This window comes from Portunus trituberculatus, chromosome 25 (genome assembly GCF_017591435.1).
Source record: "Portunus trituberculatus isolate SZX2019 chromosome 25, ASM1759143v1, whole genome shotgun sequence".
Classification (NCBI taxonomy): domain Eukaryota; kingdom Metazoa; phylum Arthropoda; class Malacostraca; order Decapoda; family Portunidae; genus Portunus; species Portunus trituberculatus.
Window position 1 is genome coordinate 2592637 of NC_059279.1, and position 18928 is coordinate 2611564.

An 18928-nucleotide genomic window follows, 5' to 3' on the forward strand; every position below is an offset into this window, starting at 1 on the left:
AGATAATGAAAATGATGACAAACTTAACACCTATGGACGTTAGACTCGCAATGGTGATGGCAGTAATGATGTTGATGTGGAGTTGACAGATGTTTAGGTAGTGACTGCTGTATTTTGCGGTGTCAGGTGAGTGAGGTGCGTGTCGTCAGGTGTACACAAGCCTCTCCTCACCTGCGCACACCTTCCTGGCCTCCTTACATTTCTTTCCTGCCTCTGTTCTCACCTGCAGTACGTTTACCTCTTCCCAAGCCTGTCTGTTACCTGGAATTAATTAGTTTTATTTATTTATTTATTTATATTTCTTAGATCTGTTTCGGTTTTATGTATTCTTGTTGTGTTGTTTCGTCTTTATTTATTTGCATTTATTCTGTCTGCCACCTGGGCTAATTAATTTGTTTTTTATTTGTTTATTTATTTGTATTTTTTTTAGGTCTGTTAGTTTCATGTATTCTTGTTGTGTTATGTTTCGTCTTTATTTATTTGTTCACTCGTGTTTGTTTTCGTTTATTTGAGTATATAGTTTATTTTCCTTATTTCTTCATTCCTTCGATTTGCCTTATTTATTACTAAGCTCTCTCTTTTGTCCTTCACCCACATGCATACATACATACATTCACACACACACACACACACACACACACACACACACACACACACACACACACACACACACACACACACACACACACACACACACACTGAACTAACATTTCCACATTTACGCCCGTCACCTGATCAAACATGAAATTTAACCTAACAAACTTTCTATAACATTCTTTTCAACATTATCTGACTATCCACATCTTCTTTTCCCTTCATGTCAGCTTAATCATATCACCGCCACTCCTTCACTATCTAATCTACAACGTTTTAGAGTCTCTAGCCTTTTCCCTTGTGATTTTTAAGTCGAGTTATCCTTCTTATCAGTCACGTCTTGTCTGCCCCTCACCTTGCTAAGTGGCCTTTATCTCCCACCTCTTCAGACTGCCTACTGGAAACATCAAAGACCGTGCCAATGTTCACTGACCCCTGACTTTGTGGCACTGGTTGACACTTTACTGACCTTTGGATCTGTGGCACTGGTTGACACTTCACTGACCTTTGGCTCCGTGGCACTGGTTGACACTGTTTACTGACCTATGGCTACGTGACACTGGTTGACACTTTTCACGGACCCCTGGCTCTATGGCACTGTTGATGACTGACCTCTAGTTCTGTGGCACTGATTGAGATTAGTTTATTGATTTCTGGCTCTCCATGGCACTGATTGGCAGTACATTATTGATCCCTGGCTCTCTGTGGCACAGTTGATGCCTGACCACTAGCTCTGTGGCACTGATTGAGATTAGTTTATCGATTTCTGGCTCTCTGTGGCACCGATTGGCACTTTATTTTTTTTACCTTAGGCTCTGTGGCACTAAATTTGTGTTAAATATGGCATTGAAACTACATACCTTGCTCCTTCTGTTGTTATTGATACTTTTATTACTTCTACTTCTACAAAACAATAAGAGCAATAACAAAAAAATACTACAACTACTACTAATACCATCACCACCACCACTACCACCCCCTACCACCACCACCACCACCACCACCACCACCACCTGATTGCAATGTCGACCACGTAAAGGAAAGAATGTCTCTAATACACTCTACTTTCACCTCCTCCCCGCCCTGCCCTGCCCCGCCCCGCCCCGCCCCTGTGTCCTTACCTTCGCCCCACACACCTGTCGAGAGTGCCAGCGCTGTCCACACGCTGATTTACGGTGCCACTCCTAAGGGCACTCACACGGCGCCAAAAAAAAAAAAGGATAAAAAAAAAGAAAAGGAGGAAAATATGTTGAGTTGTCAATGATATGGCGAGTCACGTGAATTTTTACTGAAGTTTAAGAGTAAGTAAGTTTATAAGTCAGAGAAGGATATATACTTAAGTTAATAAATGAACAAGTGTGGTTATTATTATGAGTTACAAAAGCGAGAGTATTGGTGGTGGTGGTGATGGTACTGGTGGCTGTGGTGGTGGTGGTGGTAGTATTATAGTAGTGGTAGCTGTAGTGGTGGTTAAAACTATTCGTATTTTTAAGAGTGTTTTCATGATTCTAGCGGGAGTTGGACAAGAATTCTGCATCACTAACAGGAAAAAAAACAACACACACGCGCACACACGACGGCATGTCTAATTATGTACATAGTTTCTGAAAATAGCCAGGATGAGAGAACAAGAGAACCAGAACAGTAAGAAAACAAAACAAAACACACACACACACACACACACACACACACACACACACACACACACACACACACACACACACACACACACACACACACGTCTCCTAGCATGAGTTATAAAGGAGTTCAAAACCCGTACAATTAACCCATCCCGCGGTGAACCCATGCAAGAAACCCGTAGCACTTAGAAACAGGTAGAGGCGACTGTTCCCTTCAATGTATGGGTGGAAGGGAAAGGGAGAAGGTGTAGCTGATCTTAATGAGTGGGTGGTAGAGGCAGTTTGATTGATAAGACTGGATATTCGTTATGAAAGGGTGAAGGGAGACTTGGAAGGTGGTGTAAGATAAAGAAATACTGGTGGGAAGTGCACAGTAGAAGTAGTGGTAGTAACAGTGAAGGCAGTTTGATAGGACTAGATGCTCGTAATGTATAGGTATAAGGAAGACTTAGAACGTGGTGTAAGGCAGGGAAACATTGGTGATAATACTAGATGCCTCTTATGAATGGGTCAATGGAGACTTAGAACGCTGTGTAAGGTAAACAAATATTAATAATACCAACGATGAATACCGAGAACCAAGCGTATTATTTTCTGAGATCAGGTTTTCACAATGGATGGGCGTTTGGCTCGTCTATTGGGAAGGTGTAAGGTAAAGAAATATTGGCGAGGGGTGCACTGTAGAAGTAAACGGTAGTAAAAGTAATAGTAATAGTGGAAGCAGTTTGATAAATATAGATGTCTGTTATGAATAGGTGAATGGAGACTTAGAACGCTGTGTAAGGTAAAGAAATATTGCTGGGAGGTGCAGAGTAGAAGTAAACGGTAATAAGAGTAACAGTAATAGTGGGTACAGTTTGGTTAGTAAGACCTGAGGATCGTTATGTATGGGTGAAGGGAGACTTAGAACGTTATGTAAGGTTGAGAAACATTGATGAGAGATGCACAGTTGAAGTAAATGGTAGTGGAAGTAGTAGTAATAGTGAATAGTGATTGATACGCCTTATTGGGAATCGTTATATATGAGTGAAGGGAGACTTAGAACGTTATGTAAGGTAGAGAGACATTGGTGAGAGGTGCACATTAGAAGCGAAGTAAACGATAGTGATAGAAGTAGTAGTAGCAATAGTAAAGGCAGTTTGATAAGTAGGACTGGAAAATCGTTATGAGTTGGTGAAGGGAGACTAAGAACGCCATGTAAGGTAGAGAAACATTGGAGAGACGTGCACAGTAAAAAATAAATAAACAACGATAGAAGTGATATTAAAATGAACTGTATGAATAATGAATTAAAAGCCAAAGGTGAAAAATTAATGTCCCCCCAGCGTATGTGTAGTCCTCACACGCCTCTCATTACCACGCCGCGCACACACACACACACACACACACACACACACACACACACACACACAGAGAGAGAGAGCACCTTTACCTCTCCCTGCCTTGCCCTGCCCTCCCTTCCCAGGGAGGTCAAGGCGTCCCACCCGCCACAACGCACCGCCTCTCCCCTGTAACTCGCCCTTTTCCTCCAGTCGCTTCCTTTTCACCTCCTCTTGTTGTTGGTGGTGGTGATGGTCGTGGTGTTCTTGATGGTGTTCGTGGTCTCCTTTGTCGTCTTCTTTGCCACATAATTTCTTTCCCTATTCCTCCTTTTCTCCTCTTTCTCTTCTTGAATTGCGCATCTTGATCGTCATTTCAAGGTAGTCCGAGGTTCGTTTTCTCGTATTGTTTTCTCCACAAGGTTGCTTTTCAAAGGTCGCAGAGTCTGGATTCGGGTTTTCGTGTGTGCTTTTCATATTTCTTTTAAGAGGGAGGTATCGAGGCATTTGCTCCCTAATTTTGGCTGACGGTTTTCCACTTTTTAGAGAGCCAGCACTCAAGTGGACCTTTTTTTTAATCTTTTTTTTTTTTTTTTTTGCCCTCTTCCCTACATGAAAAAGAATATTGTTGATACGAAATTATTGTTAACTATCTCTAAAAACATTAATGAAATATCTTGTAAACTCTCAATAATTCCACCACATGTAATCTGTTAAACACCTAATAACTCTCGCTACAGTCCTTGAAAATACTAATAATTTTCAGTATAGTCTGTTAAACACCCAATAACTTCTACTAGTGCCTGTCAAATACCAATAATGCTCACTATAGTCTTTTAAAATCCCAATAACTTCCACCACAGTCTATCAAGTACCAATAATTCACACTGCAGTCTTTTAAAACTACAATAACTCAGTGTGTCAAATACCAATAACTTCCACTACAGTCTGTTAAGTACCAATAACTTCCACTACAGTCTTAAAACCACAATAACTTCCACTACAATCTTTTAAAACACCAATAACTTCCGCTTCAGTCTTTTAAAGCACCAATAACTTCCACTAAAGTCTTGTAAAACCACAATAACTTCCACTAAAGTCTTGTAAAACCACAATAACTTCCACTACAGTCTTTTAAAACACCAATAACCTCCACTACAGTCTTTTAAAACACCAATAACTTCCACTACAGTCTGTCAAGTACCAATAACGCTCACTACAGTCTGTTAAACCCAAATAACTTTCAGTACAACGTGTTAAGTGGAGCAAATAAAAAGACGAAATGTTTAGGAAAAAGATCCGTGCTAACTTCTCAGCATAATCACCTGTCATGTGTGTCACCTCCCTCTGCACACCTGTGGCTAATTATCCTCGCTCTGTCCTCCTCATGTTCTCTCTCTCTCTCTCTCTCTCTCTCTCTCTCTCTCTCTCTCTCTCTCTCTCTCTCTCTCTCTCTCTCTCTCTCTCTCTTAGCCTAGATTAGCGGGTTTCTTGGCTCTCTCAGGCCACGTGGCATCTACTTACTGTCTTACCTTGAATGTTTTATGTTTTTTTTTTTTTTTTTTCCTCCACCTCTTGGTTCTCTTTTTCTTTTCTTTCTTTCTTCTTTTTTTATCTTTCTTTCTTTTTGTGTGTTTTCCTTTTTATTGCAGAAACTTCTATTGTCACGTGATCTTTTCTTTCATTCATTCCGTTTGTCTGTCTCTGTCTGTCTGTCTGTCTTTTTTTTTTTTTTAACATAGGAGCTTCTATTACTTATCTCATCTCAATTTACTATTCTTTCTCATTTGATCTCTTACTTTCTTTTTTTCTTTCATTCTTTTCGTATCTATCTATCTGTTTATCTCTTTATTCATCTTTCCTTTATCATTCATTCTTTTTTTCTTTCATTTTTCGTAACTATCTATCTGTTTATCTCTTTATCCATCTGTATATTACATTGCTTTATCACAAAAATCTTTCAAAATCACTTGATATTTTTTCTCTCCCCTTTCTTCCTGCCATTTTTTTTTTTTTAGTTCTTGCTCTCCACACTATATACTTTTCCTTCTCTCTCTTCCTCCTTCACTAAAATATCTGTAACCCACCAAATACTTTCTCTCCTCCTTCTTTCCTTCCTTCATCACTAAAATATCTGCAACTTTCTCTCCTTCCTTCCTTTTTTCCTTTCTTCCTTTCTTCCTTCATCACTAAAATATCTCCAACTTTCTCTCCTTCCTTCCTTCTTTCCTTTCTTCCTTCATCACTAAAATATCTCCAACTTTCTCTCCTCCTTCCTTCCTTCTCCCTCTCTCTTCACCACTAAACTTTTATTACCCACCTGGTACTTTCTCTCTTCCTTTCTCTCTCCCTTCATCACTAAGATATTTGCAACCCACCTGATATTTTTCTCTCTCTCTCTCTCTCTCTCTCTCTCTCTCTCTCTCTCTCTCTCTCTCTCCTTTCACCACTAAAATATTTACAATCCACCTGATACTTTCTCTCTTTTTTCCTTCCTTTCTTTCTTTCTTTTTCTTTCTTTCCTTCCTTCCTTCCTTCCTTCCTTCCTTCCTTCCTTCCTTCCTCCCTCCCTCCCTCCCTCCCTCCTTCCTTTCCTCTGTCCATCCGTCCTTTGCATCTGATCTCCACCACCAAAGCGAGAAATATTGCCAGTAATTGAACACCCAGAGTCAGATTGTACGAAAGGTATTTTTTTTTTACACCATTGTGCCTAAATCACCTCTTTAAATATTCGTCTGTCTATTAGAGTGAAGCGGCGCACACTCTCCCTTCCCCTCCCCCTACCCTTCACGTCCCTCTCATCCTTACCCCGAACCCTCAGCCACCAGAGCGCCCAGCATACTGACCCCCTCCCCCACACACACACACACACATGGTAACCGGAAAGGAAAGTTCGCAATTTTGCATCTGTAACTTGTGTTGACGTTCTTTTGTTTTGTTTCAGTTTGTTTTGTTTTCTTCTTTTTTTTTTTTTGAGAGTGTTCGCTTGTATTTTTTTTCCATATTTGTAGTTTTATTTTTATTTTTTTTATTTGTTATTTTCAAAGGAAAGGAGAATGTTAGTTGACTTTTTTTTGTGGGTGTTGCTTTCGTAGATTGATTTAACCCCTTGAGTACCAGGACGCGTTTCCATATTCATTCTGCTTACTATTTGGTGATTTTATACAGCTTCAGAAACTCATGTGGGGAGATTAAAGTAGTGAAGACTGTGGCCATTAATCTTCTTACCTCCATAGATCCTTCCTAATGTCAATAAAATGGTCTAATCGTACACAAATCTCAAGGTAAATATGTGTTCCAGTACTGAAGAGGTTAATAGATAAAGTAGAGGTTTTTTATTTATTTATTTTTTATTTCGATAATCAATTTATCACGCCCTCACACTCCAAAGACGCATTTCTCATCAGCATCTACTTTTCACTTTTCCTTCCTGACCTTCTCATTGGCGGGGCGTGGCAGAGTTATGCAGGGTTATAGAGAGTTACGGCGGGCTTACTCATGATGCAGGGTGTTTGATTTCCCTGGGGCAGCGGCCTTAACCCTGCTTGCACACGTGACTCATGGCGCCGCATTTTTACCACGGAGGGACGCTGTTGTTGTCTGACTTCTTTTTCCCCTCCTTTGTAATGTTTGCTGAGCCGCTCCGCTGACGTCTCCAGGAGGGCAGTGGGTGGGGGTGCGTGGTGGTGGGTCGGGGGAGTGGGGCGTGGGGCGTGGCGTGGCGTCAGGTAGCGTGGGATAGTGTAGGGGGAGGGGGGGATAAACTGGATGTCTTCACAATGAATCCGGTTGATTCTGGTTCCGGTGATCACTGTGAGTGGTGGGAATACAAAGCACTGGCATAAATAACAAGGAGTGCGTGTTGGCATTGTTGTGTGTGGCGTTAATGTAAATGCAATGTGATTCGTATTCACAGGCGTTTCTGTGACTTATCTCCGAGCTGCGTCTTATTACAGGCTCCATTGGAAGTTGTCTGTGCTCTGAGCAGTGTTTTCATGTTTGTGGTGATAGTTGTATAAAGTTCCTGTGCCATCAGTGGAGAAAATCACAGTAATCAGAAGCTGAGTAATCATCTCGTTGGTGGTGTGAGTCCTGAGGAGACCTGAAAGCGTGTCAAGAATACAAGCCTGAGTGATATCAGTAAATAATAATCATGAATTATATATGTTTGCTGTCGAACAGACAATAACATTTTGCTTTAGTGCAGCCTGAGTTGCTGCCGTGAATGCTGATGAGCGACAGTTAGGGAAATATTTTTTTGTTACTGCATGACTGAGCCGCGCGGCCTGCAGGTCACGGCCAAGATCCGAGTATCTACCTTACTGAGTGTGTGTTGCCTGCCGCAGGCCCCCATCTCCCCAGCCAGGATTGGTACACTACTGGCATGGCGGGGTGGCGGCGAGGTCGCTGGGCATACCTCCGTTACCCAGAACTGACAGGACTGGTGGAGAGGACACACCAAAGTCAGAATGACTAGGCGCTCACCTGAAATGTCATGCGTGCCTACGTGACGGAAGGGACGACCATGGCGCCGCGAGGGTCACAAGTGAAGCATGCCGGCGACAGCGTCAGTGGTGCCCCGCGGCGCCGGCCTCTGCCGTGATGACTTGTCTATGAAGGTGGTCTGGAGGAGTGTAAAAACATAATGCTGAAAAGGCCAACCCACATCAAGCAGTTCCTGGATGTGTGTAGTGTTCTGTACTGCCATGCGCCATCGCGGCCAGTACCTCCTCCGTGATTGTCGCTCCGTTATTAATGTTCTGCACGTCGCTTACCCTTCAGGTTCGGCCGGCTGTCTCTTATTGGGAAAAGCGTAGTGTTCTTGGTAACCGCTATTCCACTGAACTGCTGACGTGACGCTGGTGCCCCACCTCGTGCCCGTCTAGCTGTCTGTCCTCCACAGGCACAACACCTTTTGACATAAGTGACACTTGTCTGCGTGTCTGGATGCCTTGGATGGCTTGGCATGAATGAGCGAAGGGCAGGTGTGTGTGTGTGTGTGTGTGTGTGTGTGATGAGGGATGGGAAGGCGATGGTTACGGGGGTGAACGGTGAACAGTGAACGGGAGGCGTAGCGGCGTGGGGCTGACACACACACACACACACACACACACACACACACACACACACACACACACACACACACACACACACACACACACACTCGATGACCTTGAGATGAGCGAAATTTGCAGTGAAAGCTGAGCAGCAGTGAAAGTTATGATTTGAATAGACAAAACACACACACACACACACACACACACACACACACACACACACACACACACACACACACACACACCACCGCGTTGATAAGTGACATCCTGATCATCACAACATTTACCCAGACTAACCCATCATTTCTCCCTGTCCTCCGCAGAGTCCACTTTACACCAAGAAATGGAGGATCGTGCTTGCTATCCTGGTGAGTAAAGAGCCTTCACAGTGCAGCCTCTGTGTGTCTGTCCGTGTGTCGCTAATACAGGTGATTACAGTTGCGAGATGTTGCAATACGTTGTCCTGATGTCCTCTCTGTGTTCCTCGCGTGTCTAACTGAACCACATCCGTCCTTGATCCACTCTGCCAGCTGGGAGTGACCTTGATGGGCCTTTGTATCCTGGGCTTCTACGTGAGTGTCAAGACGCGCGGTGTTCTGGATGGCGAGATTGCTATGCCTGCCACTTCCACCGTTCCGCCCCTCTCCTCCAGTGCGGGGTGGAGGAGCAGTCCCAGCGGCCCCTCCTGCCTCTCCCTCCACAACGATACGTGTCCTGAAGGTTAGTGAGGAGTTGATCTTTATGGATGGGGAAGTTTAAAGTCTTTTTTTTCGCTTCTCGTGTAAGATAGTTGGTAGATTAATGGCACGGAGACGTTATTTTGTGTTGTCAAGGAAAAAATATGCAGAAATTCGTAAACAGTTTTTATCAAAACCAGTTAAAGATTAATTTACAAAGCTGAAATGTTTATTAATGTTGTTTGTTAGTTAATGAGTCACAGGGAATCAAAGCCAGTTGATGACGAACACCTTACTAAGTCCGCAGAGGATGGAAATGCAAATCAGTGTAGCAGTTTCGTGACAGAGTTTTCTGCAGTGCGGTGACGAAGCTGACAGCCGCTTTTCTATGAGGAAATTTGAACAAGTAACTTATCTCAAAGCCAATTAAATATGTAAGCGCAACAAAAAACTGCGCCTGTTATCTCAGTTGGGGTAGAAATTTCTCAGAACTCGGGTGTGGTGCTGAGAGAAACTGACGAACCTTTTACCTTTCGAGTAATCCCAGACACCCAGACGATTGTACTGGGTAAAGGTAACAGTACTGGTGGCGATAGTTTTCAACCACTCCATGGCCTTGCTTTCAGTGGTGACCTTCAGAATTACAGAGACCTTTCACCACACTATTTTGTTGAGATTGACGAGACATACTGGTAATCTAGCAGACGACACGTGTGAATTCACCTTCCTTGCCCCTCTTCCCTCACGCCAGATTTCTCGACGCCGCCGCTGCTGGTGATCGGGCTGGACGGTCTCAGACCAGATGCACTGCGGGAGGACCTGACACCTGCCCTTGTGTATCTGAGAAAGTGCGGCGCCACCACCCACGGCATGGTGCCCACTTACCCCACCACCACTTTCCCCAACATGTACACCATAGCTACGGTGAGGACACACACACACACACACACACACACACACACACACACACACACACACACACACACACACACACACACACACACACACACACACACACACACACACAACATTCTTCCTTGCTCTAATGATTACGTCTGTAGCCTCGTTTTGGCAGTAGGAACCAAATGCAGATCTTTTATGGATGAAAGAGTAGGAAGTCTTGCCTGGGTGGCGTACTGTACACATCCAACAGGCATTGCTAAGTAGAGAAGACTAGAAAAAAAAATTATACCTTCCAGTGAAATTCTATAGGCTTATGATGACAAGCCGTAGGGAGTATCTGAAAGGCTTAAGGGCTTCCTCCCCACCACCAGGGCCTGTACCCCGAGAGTCACGGCGTGGTGGCCAACAAGATGCACGACCCAGACATCACCAGGGAGTTTGTGCTGGGTAACGGCAGCATCCACAACCCCGCGTGGTGGGGCGGCGAGCCCATCTGGTACACCTCCACCAAGCAGGTACTGAGTGGGTGGCGGTGGTGGTGGTGGTGGTGGTGGGTGTCCCACTCTGACTGTTCCTCTTCCTCTTCCTTCTCTATCTCCTCTACTCTCTAGATATTACTACTACTACTACTACTACTACTACTACTACTACTACTACTACTACTACTACTACTACTACTACAGTATTATTATGAAAAATGATGATAGATTATGAAAACTATGATAATTATGACAACAATGATAATAATAATAATAATGTTAATAATTGCAATAATAATGATAACAATAATAATAATAATAATAATAATAATAATAATAATTTTACTCATAACTACCACTACCACCACCATCTCCTCATCCTCCATTACCACTAACTCACTACACACAAGAAACAAGCACTGATACGCATAGCACTTAAGTAGGAGACATGCTTCACCCAGACTGTCTTGCTCAGGGAATGAAATCAGCCACACTCTTCTGGCCGGGGTCTGACGTGTCCATCCAGGGGGGCTACGCGGCCTACTGGAAGAGCTACCAGTCCCACATCACCTTTGAGGAGCGCATCACCAAGGTCTGTCTCGGCTGCTGCAGGGTCCTGAGAGAGAGAGAGAGAGAGAGAGAGAGAGAGAGAGAGAGTTTTATGGTGTGGATTAGAGTATGAATGAGAGTAAGTGCATGAGAGAGAATGATAGTGAGTGGTTGAGTAAATAAGTGAGTGAGTGAGTGGGAAGGAAATGAAAGAATATTAGGTGTTAGAGAGAGAGAGAGAGAGAGAGAGAGAGAGAGAGAGAGAGAGAGAGAGAGAGAGTATTTGAAACATTTATCTATCACTAGTCATAACACATAATATTTACCATTTTGAAGCAGAAGTTTTTAGGCAAAGTTAATGAAGAACAATAGGTACCAAATAATTACAAATAAAGCAAAAGCAAGTGTGATGCAATGTATAACTCTTTACATAGAAAAAGAAGACTTACCTACAAATAGACAAAGTGTGATGCAATGTATGTCTCTCTTACATAGAAAAGACTGACCAAACGCAATCCTTCCTACAGATTCACGAGTGGTTGAGGTTGCCGGGACACGAGATGCCTCACCTCATCATGGTCTACTTTGAGGAGCCCATGCGCACCATTCGGCAGTATGGGCTGGACTCGGAGGAGGTGAGGAGGGTGTGGGTGACGATGTTTGCTTTGATTCTGATTGGTTTTAAGCTACAGAAGAGTTAGTGCAAATGCTTGGTTTCTTGAATTGTTATACTCAATGTTTGGTTCATTAATTCACTCCATAGTAGTCATTGAAGAGAGATTGAGGTTCTGATGATACATAGTGCTCGGACTCAGATTAATTGTTAGTTACAGGTACAAATGCTTAGCTCTTGAATGACTTTACATTCACTGATCTCACTGATATGGATACAAATGCTTGGCTCTTAAGATAACATTACTCTCATTGACACAAAAAAAAATGCTTGGCTCTTAAATAACATTACTGATACAGAGACTAATACTTGGCTCTTGAATGCTGGTTTGCTGAGTGACTTTAAGATACAAATACAGATGCAGTCATATACTACACCTAGTCAACACTAAATCTTCATATTCCACTATTTTTTTTACCTGCAGGCTGACAAGGAAATGAGAAACATTGACCTGATGATAGACGAGCTGATGAATTCCCTACACAAGGAGAATCTGGCTCACTGCATTAATGTGATGGTGCTGTCAGACCATGGTGTGGCGCCCTTTTCCTGCTCCAACAACTTCCACATGCAAACGTTCATGAAGGACATTGAAGCAGAGGTGCACATTTACACTGGTGCTGTGGGAAGACTGAGGACGAAGGAGACAAGCAACAAGGGTGAGTTTGGAGTATTTGTGGTGTTTGTGAGGGAGAAGCAGCTGCAGTTGTCTAGATAATCACATAATACATTGAGCTGTCATTAATTATTAGGGGTTTTGTGTATTTATTGCTTAAGTGGATTATTTTGTGCATTTGTTGTCAGCTGAGGCCGAAGAGAAGATTTTAAACACTTTGAGGTGCAAGAACCCCAAGGTGCGTGCTCTGCCCAAGGAACTCTTGCCACGAAGGTGAGGAGAGGACATCGCCATCACCTTCACTAACCATATCATCTCTCTAAGCTTAGTACAAATCATCATCACCAATATGACACTCACGACCAGCTAGTACTAATGGTGTAGAGTTGAATTTCTAGATAACCAAAGCATTTTACCATGATAAGTCAGATTACTTCCTATTGTATATAAAGTACAGTAAGTCCTCGTTATACGGTAGTTCTTTATCCGGTAAATTCACAGTTACGGTATTTGGAAATTACTACCCTCGATTCGACATACGCCGGCGCGCGGAGGAGCAGGGGTGATGACGTCATCCACACCTCACCTCCCCGCCACTCACAGTACTAACTTTAACTTGACCACCCTTGGAGCCTCTTATCCCTTCCCTTCCTCCTCTTTTTTAATTGCATTACATATTACTTACATGCATTACTAATTAGATGAATAAATGTAATATTAAAGGGTCTATTGTAAGCACTAATATATTTATAGTAATGATGGCAAACATTTAAAGCCTACTACCAGCGGTGAACCATGCAGCAACTGATAAAGGGCACAGATGGGCCTGGCAAGCCCACTATCAGTGAATGGTGGAAGTTGTATAACATCAAGCACGCTTTAGATAACATCAAGTCATCTTGGGACGAAGTGAAGACGTCTACCATGAACTTGGCGTGGAATAAAGTATGGCCAGAATGCGCACATGACTTCCCAGGCTTCGCTGAAGACAACATCGGTGCGATCAGAAATGACATAGTAAATCTGTGCCATAGGGCTGGCTTCGATGAAGTTGATGATGATGATGTTCAAGATCTTTTGGAAAGCCATGCTGAATCTCTCTCAAATGATGAACTTATAGAGCTAGACAAGGCATCACAGGAGGCAGAAAAAGAGGGAGACGAGGAAGAACCTGTGCGTGGCCTGGACATCAAAACTCTCAGAGAATGTCTCGGTGGTATCGAAAAAGCTCTGAAAACTCTGAACTCTGAAGGAACGTGACCCAAATTCTGCCAGGAGTAGCAAAGTGGCTCATGACGTAAAGAAAAGTGTCAAGATTTATCAAGAAATCTATGATGAAAAACAAGAAAAACTAAACAGTCCTCCATCTACTCGTTTTTCAAGCCAGTCAGACATGCCGTCATTGTGCCGACCCTGCTACAGCTGGCCCTTCCTCAATATTCTCTTTCTTCAAACCATTGAAATGTGCCGACCCTGCTACAGCTGGCCCTTCTACATCTGCTTCCGACAGTGCAGACGACGACGTCTTATGCTCGTCTGTCCACTCAGCGGAAGATAAGTAATAAGGGCTGAAATCCGTACTGTCTATTAGCCTCGGGAAGGACATATCTGATAGAATACATGGCGATTGAATGGTAAATAAACATTTTCTGTTTATTTCTTTTGCACAGTACTTTACTTTTTTTTTTATATTTTTTTTTTATGATTATTTTCATGTATTTTCATTTCTGTAGGGGTGACTTTCGACGTGCTGGAACGCATTCCTTAATATTACATGTTATAATGGGTTCGTATACGGTAAATTCGATATGCGGCAAGGTTTTCAGGAACGCATATGTACAGTATAACGAGGACTTACTGTAATTGGAAGAGGAGGCAAGAGAAGAGAAGAGGAAAACTTTCTTTCCGTTATCCTTCCTATATTCTTCCTTTGTCACTCACTCCTTTCTCCTTCCTTTGCTCTTTCTTTCTTTCTGTCCTTTATTTTTATATTTTTTCTTCCATTTTCTCTTTATTTATCCTCCTTCCTTATTTCGCTACTTCCAATTTTCCTTCCTTCCCTCCTTATTGCTTTTCTTTTCCTTCTTCATTAATTGCTTCCTTCCTTCCTTCCTTCTCTCTTTCTTCCCTTTCTTTCTAAGACAGTACATCAATTTCTTCATTGTTTTCATCTTTCCTTATTTCGTTTTCTGTACATTTCTTCCTTCCTTCTTCCTTTCCTCCTTTCCTCCTACATTGTCTCCATCTTCTCTCCACTACTCCATTCGTCATCTTTATACACTCTTACGTTTCTCCTCCTTTCTTCCATTAAAACACTTCTCTCTCTCTCTCTCTCTCTCTCTCTCTCTCTCTCTCTCTCTCTCTCTCTCTCGTGCCCCTTCCATTCATCCTTCCATCCTTTCACTCTATCATTCAAGAAGTCACTCTTCCTCCTCCTCCTCCTTCCATGTAAAGACTCAAACATCATGAATTTTGTTCTCTGTTTCTTTCATTTGTTACTTCCGTCCTCCGTCCATCCTTCCTTCCTTCCTTCCTTCCTTCCTTCCTTCCTTCCTTCCTTCCTTCCTTCCAATTACAGCAACTAACACAAAGTAGTCTGCCTTGCTTTCCTTTTTTTTTTTCATCCCTTTTGTCATTCTCTCTCTCTCTCTCTCTCTCTCTCTCTCTCTCTCTCTCTCTCTCTCTCTCTCCAACCTATCCTTCATTTTTTCCCCTCCATGACATTTTTCTCCCTATCCTGTACCTTTTCCTTCTTTCCTCCCTCCCTCATTTTGCCTCTCTCCCTCCTTCCTTTTGTGTGGTTATGTTGTTGTGCCGGTAATGAAGGTGTATGGAGGGTTGGTTTCTCTGCATCAGTGTGTTTAACGAGGATGATGATGAGGAGGAGGAGGAGAAGGAAGATAGATAAGGAATGAAAGAGAGGCACGGTGAAGAAGGAGAAGGGAGAAAAAGAAAAGAAGGTGGAAAAGAGAGGCTTGATGAAAAGGATGAGAAGAGAGAAAGGGAAGAGAATACATACTCAGAGATGCTTTGCTCTCTCACCACCACAGTTTTCTAAGTCAACAGGTATGATTGGTCAGGTTCTTAAGTGTTTTTCTTGTTGATAGTGTTGAAATCTTATTGCTTTGTTACTAGAACCATAAAAACACCTTTAAAAACTCATGTAACTTCAATTGGAGCTTTTGGAATGCAGTGGAGTTGTGGTGCAGAAGTGTTTCGGAATATGGTCTCTCAGTCTGGTACCTACACCCTTCTACTCCTCAACAGAATTAACAGAACAGGACAATTACCATTTATTCTTCCCTCCTAAGCTTTCCTCTGACATGATCCCATCCTCTCATACTAAGCTGAAAACATTAAGAAGCACTAACACCACATCACTGAACAGGTACCACTACACCAACAACAAGAGGATAGAGAACATAATCCTGGACACGTCACTCAACACTCGGCTCGTCACAAACTCTGACCGTGACTGCAAGAAGGCTATCCATGGCTACAACAACCTGGAGGCCTCAATGCAGGTGTGTGTGTGGTGTGTGGGCACTGTATTGTACAAAAGAAATAGGTGTCTTGTGTAGGAAAGGTTAGTGAGTTGTAGGAAGAAAGTATGAGCTGGTTAGGTGTGTTGGAGAAGGTTAATTCTTGAAGTTAAATTATTCAGAGTTTAAAGATAAAAGTGTGATGGATAATGAGAGATAATGAGTGAGGCATGTACATTAAAGGAAAGGCAGAGACAGTGAGACATGTTTTAAGTATGTAAGAGAAGGTTAATTCTTGAAGTTAAATCATTCAGCATTTAAAGGTAAGAGTGTGATGGATAATAAGAGATGATGAGTGAGGCATACACATTAAAAGAGAGGCAGAGAGGTAGACATGTAGGTTGACTGAAGGAAATTTACTGTGTGAGGAAACAAGGCTTTTAATTTTGCTTTGTGTGTTCCAACAGGCACTCTTCATAGGCTTCGGTCCAGACTTCAAGGTGAATCAGACCAGCCATAACTTCAGGAATGTGGAGCTGTATAATCTGATGTGCCAGTTGCTACACATCAAACCAGTCAGCAACAATGGTGAGGCACTGCTGGCTGCACACATGAGAAGTGGAGTGTTGTTAACCAAAACTTTACTTATCAGAGGGGTGATAAGTAACAGATTTAAATATACATTGCCATCCCAGCTCATCCTCCAGTTTTCTCCATTCACCCCTGTTGCCTATGTATGCCAGTCCACCTCATAGAACTTATCTTGTTTATCCACCTTCTGCCTATCCTTCTCCTGGCCACTATCTGTACAGTGAAGCATATATACATGTCACTGGTCAAAGGAATAGAAAACTAGACACCCAGATTACATAAAATAAACATGGAAAAGGACATTATGAAGGCGTTTCAAAGTACAAATGCTGAAAAATAAAATAATGGAAAAAAAATATCATCACAAATAGACATAACATTGCCAGTCTAGTGCAGAACTTACAACATCCTTATCCCCTTCAGGCACAGCAGGGAGTCTGAACCATTTGCTGCGTGACCCTCCTCCTGCCTCCCCCAACCCTGCTGTCCTGACTGAGGAGCTCCTGCCTCCCCCTGTTGGCATGCTGCAGTTAAGAAGCTCTGAGGATGCATGCCAGTGCTTTATTCCTGAGGCTCAAGATGCATTGGTGAGTAACTGTCCACTGGTTCCTTCCTGGTGTTTCTCCCCACATGATGACAGTTCCTAGCTACTCCTTACTATCTGATTTCTGCAAAGTTTTTATTTGAGTTTGAATTAAAAGGTTTGTCTGATATTGAGAATAATGTGGGCAGTACTGGTGACTTGGTAGTTTTTAGTGTAAGTGACCACAGTGAATGTCATCTCTGCTCATTCTAGTTCTTGTATTCCCTCATTCTGTGCTTTTATCCTCTTGTCCTTCTCTCTTCCCTTCTTGGCATAATCCATCACTATATCATCCTATGTTACTGAAGGTTGTTCTCTTAATCACACTAAACAACATGAAGGTAGTTGTACATTTACTTCTGTATCTCTCAGGTGACAGTCTTCTCATTTTCTTTCACTCACACTTAACATGAACACAGATATACAGTTACTTCTTTGTCTTTCAGGGGGAAGAGAGTCTTGCCCGTAGGCGCCGCAGTGGTGAGGCCAGCAGCAGCGGCAGCAGTGACACTAACAAAATCAACAACACAGAAAATGCTGACAGTAGTGACAGTGTTAAGAATGACCCCAGTAACAACAACCCTGACACCACCACCACCACCACCTCCAGCACCACCACCACTAGTACAACCACCCCTCCCCCAACCACTACCCCCTCTACCACCACTACATCCCCACCTACTACCACTACCACTACCACCACACCACCACCAGACACCACTACCTCTTCCACCACTACTTCCTCTACCACAACCACTCCCACCACTACCACCACCACTACAACCACCACCACTACCACTACCACCACTCCTGCCCCCACCACCACCACCACCCCAAGACCCATGACGAGGGAGGAACAAAAGCTGCTCCTCAATACACATGTTCCTTGGGGCAATCCAGGTCTCTCCAAACCAAAAGATATCCAGGGAAATTTGAAGGTTCTGTTGCATTCCAGTCATGTTATCGGTGAGTGGACGGCTGTGTACAATTACTACGTCTATGCTGTAACCCTCTCATCACTCACCTTCCTTTCCTTCCTCACATACTCTCACTTTGTCATCCTATCCAGTCTTGTTGGTAAGTGGCCTGGCTTTGTACAATTATTGTGTCTATGCTATTACTGTCTTATCACTAGTCTTCCTTCCCTTCTTCACATACTCTCACTTTGTCATCCTATCCTGTCTTGTTGGTGAGTGGCCTGGTTTGGTAGTACATCTATGGTTGGTGTCACTGTAATTCAAGCTCACAGTCACATTTTTGGACTCAGCCTTCTACTGTCAAAGCTCAAAATGGAAGTCAAGCCCATAAAATCACAATCACAATTTGAACTTTTGAATTTACGAACCTAATAAAAGAGAAAACCATGTAAATATAATAGTTTAGTTGGCTGCAATTGTATGTTTTTTACTGCAATTCTCACTCTACCTTCTCATTCTCTCAGGTTTGCATGAGACTCTATCCCTGGGAGTGTGGACGAGCTTCACCTTATCCAACGCCACCCTGACAGTGCTGGAGGAGGTGAGTCCATTACCTGCTACTGAGAAAAAGAGATGACAAATTATTTCAGTGTGTATTTTTGTCTTTCGTGTGTCCTTTGAATCAACAATTAACTGTATTTTTGTATTCTTCTTTTCACTTCCTTTTTGTGGTTTTCTTGGAGTGAGAGGTTGGTGCCATACATGAGTCCTCCTCCAGTTGTCTCTGTCCCTTGCATCTTTCTTTGTGACTCACCACGATTCCATCCCTCTATTTAACTCTGTCTTCC

At 42.9% G+C, this 18928-nt stretch overlaps 1 protein-coding gene across 4 annotated transcripts in view; it reads left to right on the forward strand.

Moving 5' to 3' along the window:
- LOC123508636 (ectonucleotide pyrophosphatase/phosphodiesterase family member 3-like) overlaps positions 1–18928 on the forward strand; it is a 30869-nt gene that overhangs the window by 4789 nt on the left and 7152 nt on the right. For 2 of the 4 annotated variants that reach the window (XR_006675979.1, XM_045262470.1), the window contains exons 2-14: positions 8934–8978; positions 9141–9330; positions 10039–10211; positions 10562–10705; positions 11145–11261; positions 11746–11853; positions 12316–12550; positions 12696–12780; positions 15896–16031; positions 16457–16577; positions 17004–17167; positions 17610–18129; positions 18605–18681. Coding sequence is in view for 3 of the 4 variants with exons in the window: in XM_045262470.1 (XP_045118405.1) it covers positions 8934–8978; positions 9141–9330; positions 10039–10211; positions 10562–10705; positions 11145–11261; positions 11746–11853; positions 12316–12550; positions 12696–12780; positions 15896–16031; positions 16457–16577; positions 17004–17167; positions 17610–18129; positions 18605–18681 (2115 nt within the window). In the remaining variant the exon portion in view is untranslated. Of the gene's footprint in view, positions 1–7842; positions 8539–8933; positions 8979–9140; positions 9331–10038; positions 10212–10561; positions 10706–11144; positions 11262–11745; positions 11854–12315; positions 12551–12695; positions 12781–15895; positions 16032–16456; positions 16578–17003; positions 17168–17609; positions 18130–18604; positions 18682–18928 lie in introns of those variants that run through there. The other 2 variants (XM_045262472.1, XM_045262471.1) reach the window with 2 other exon arrangements.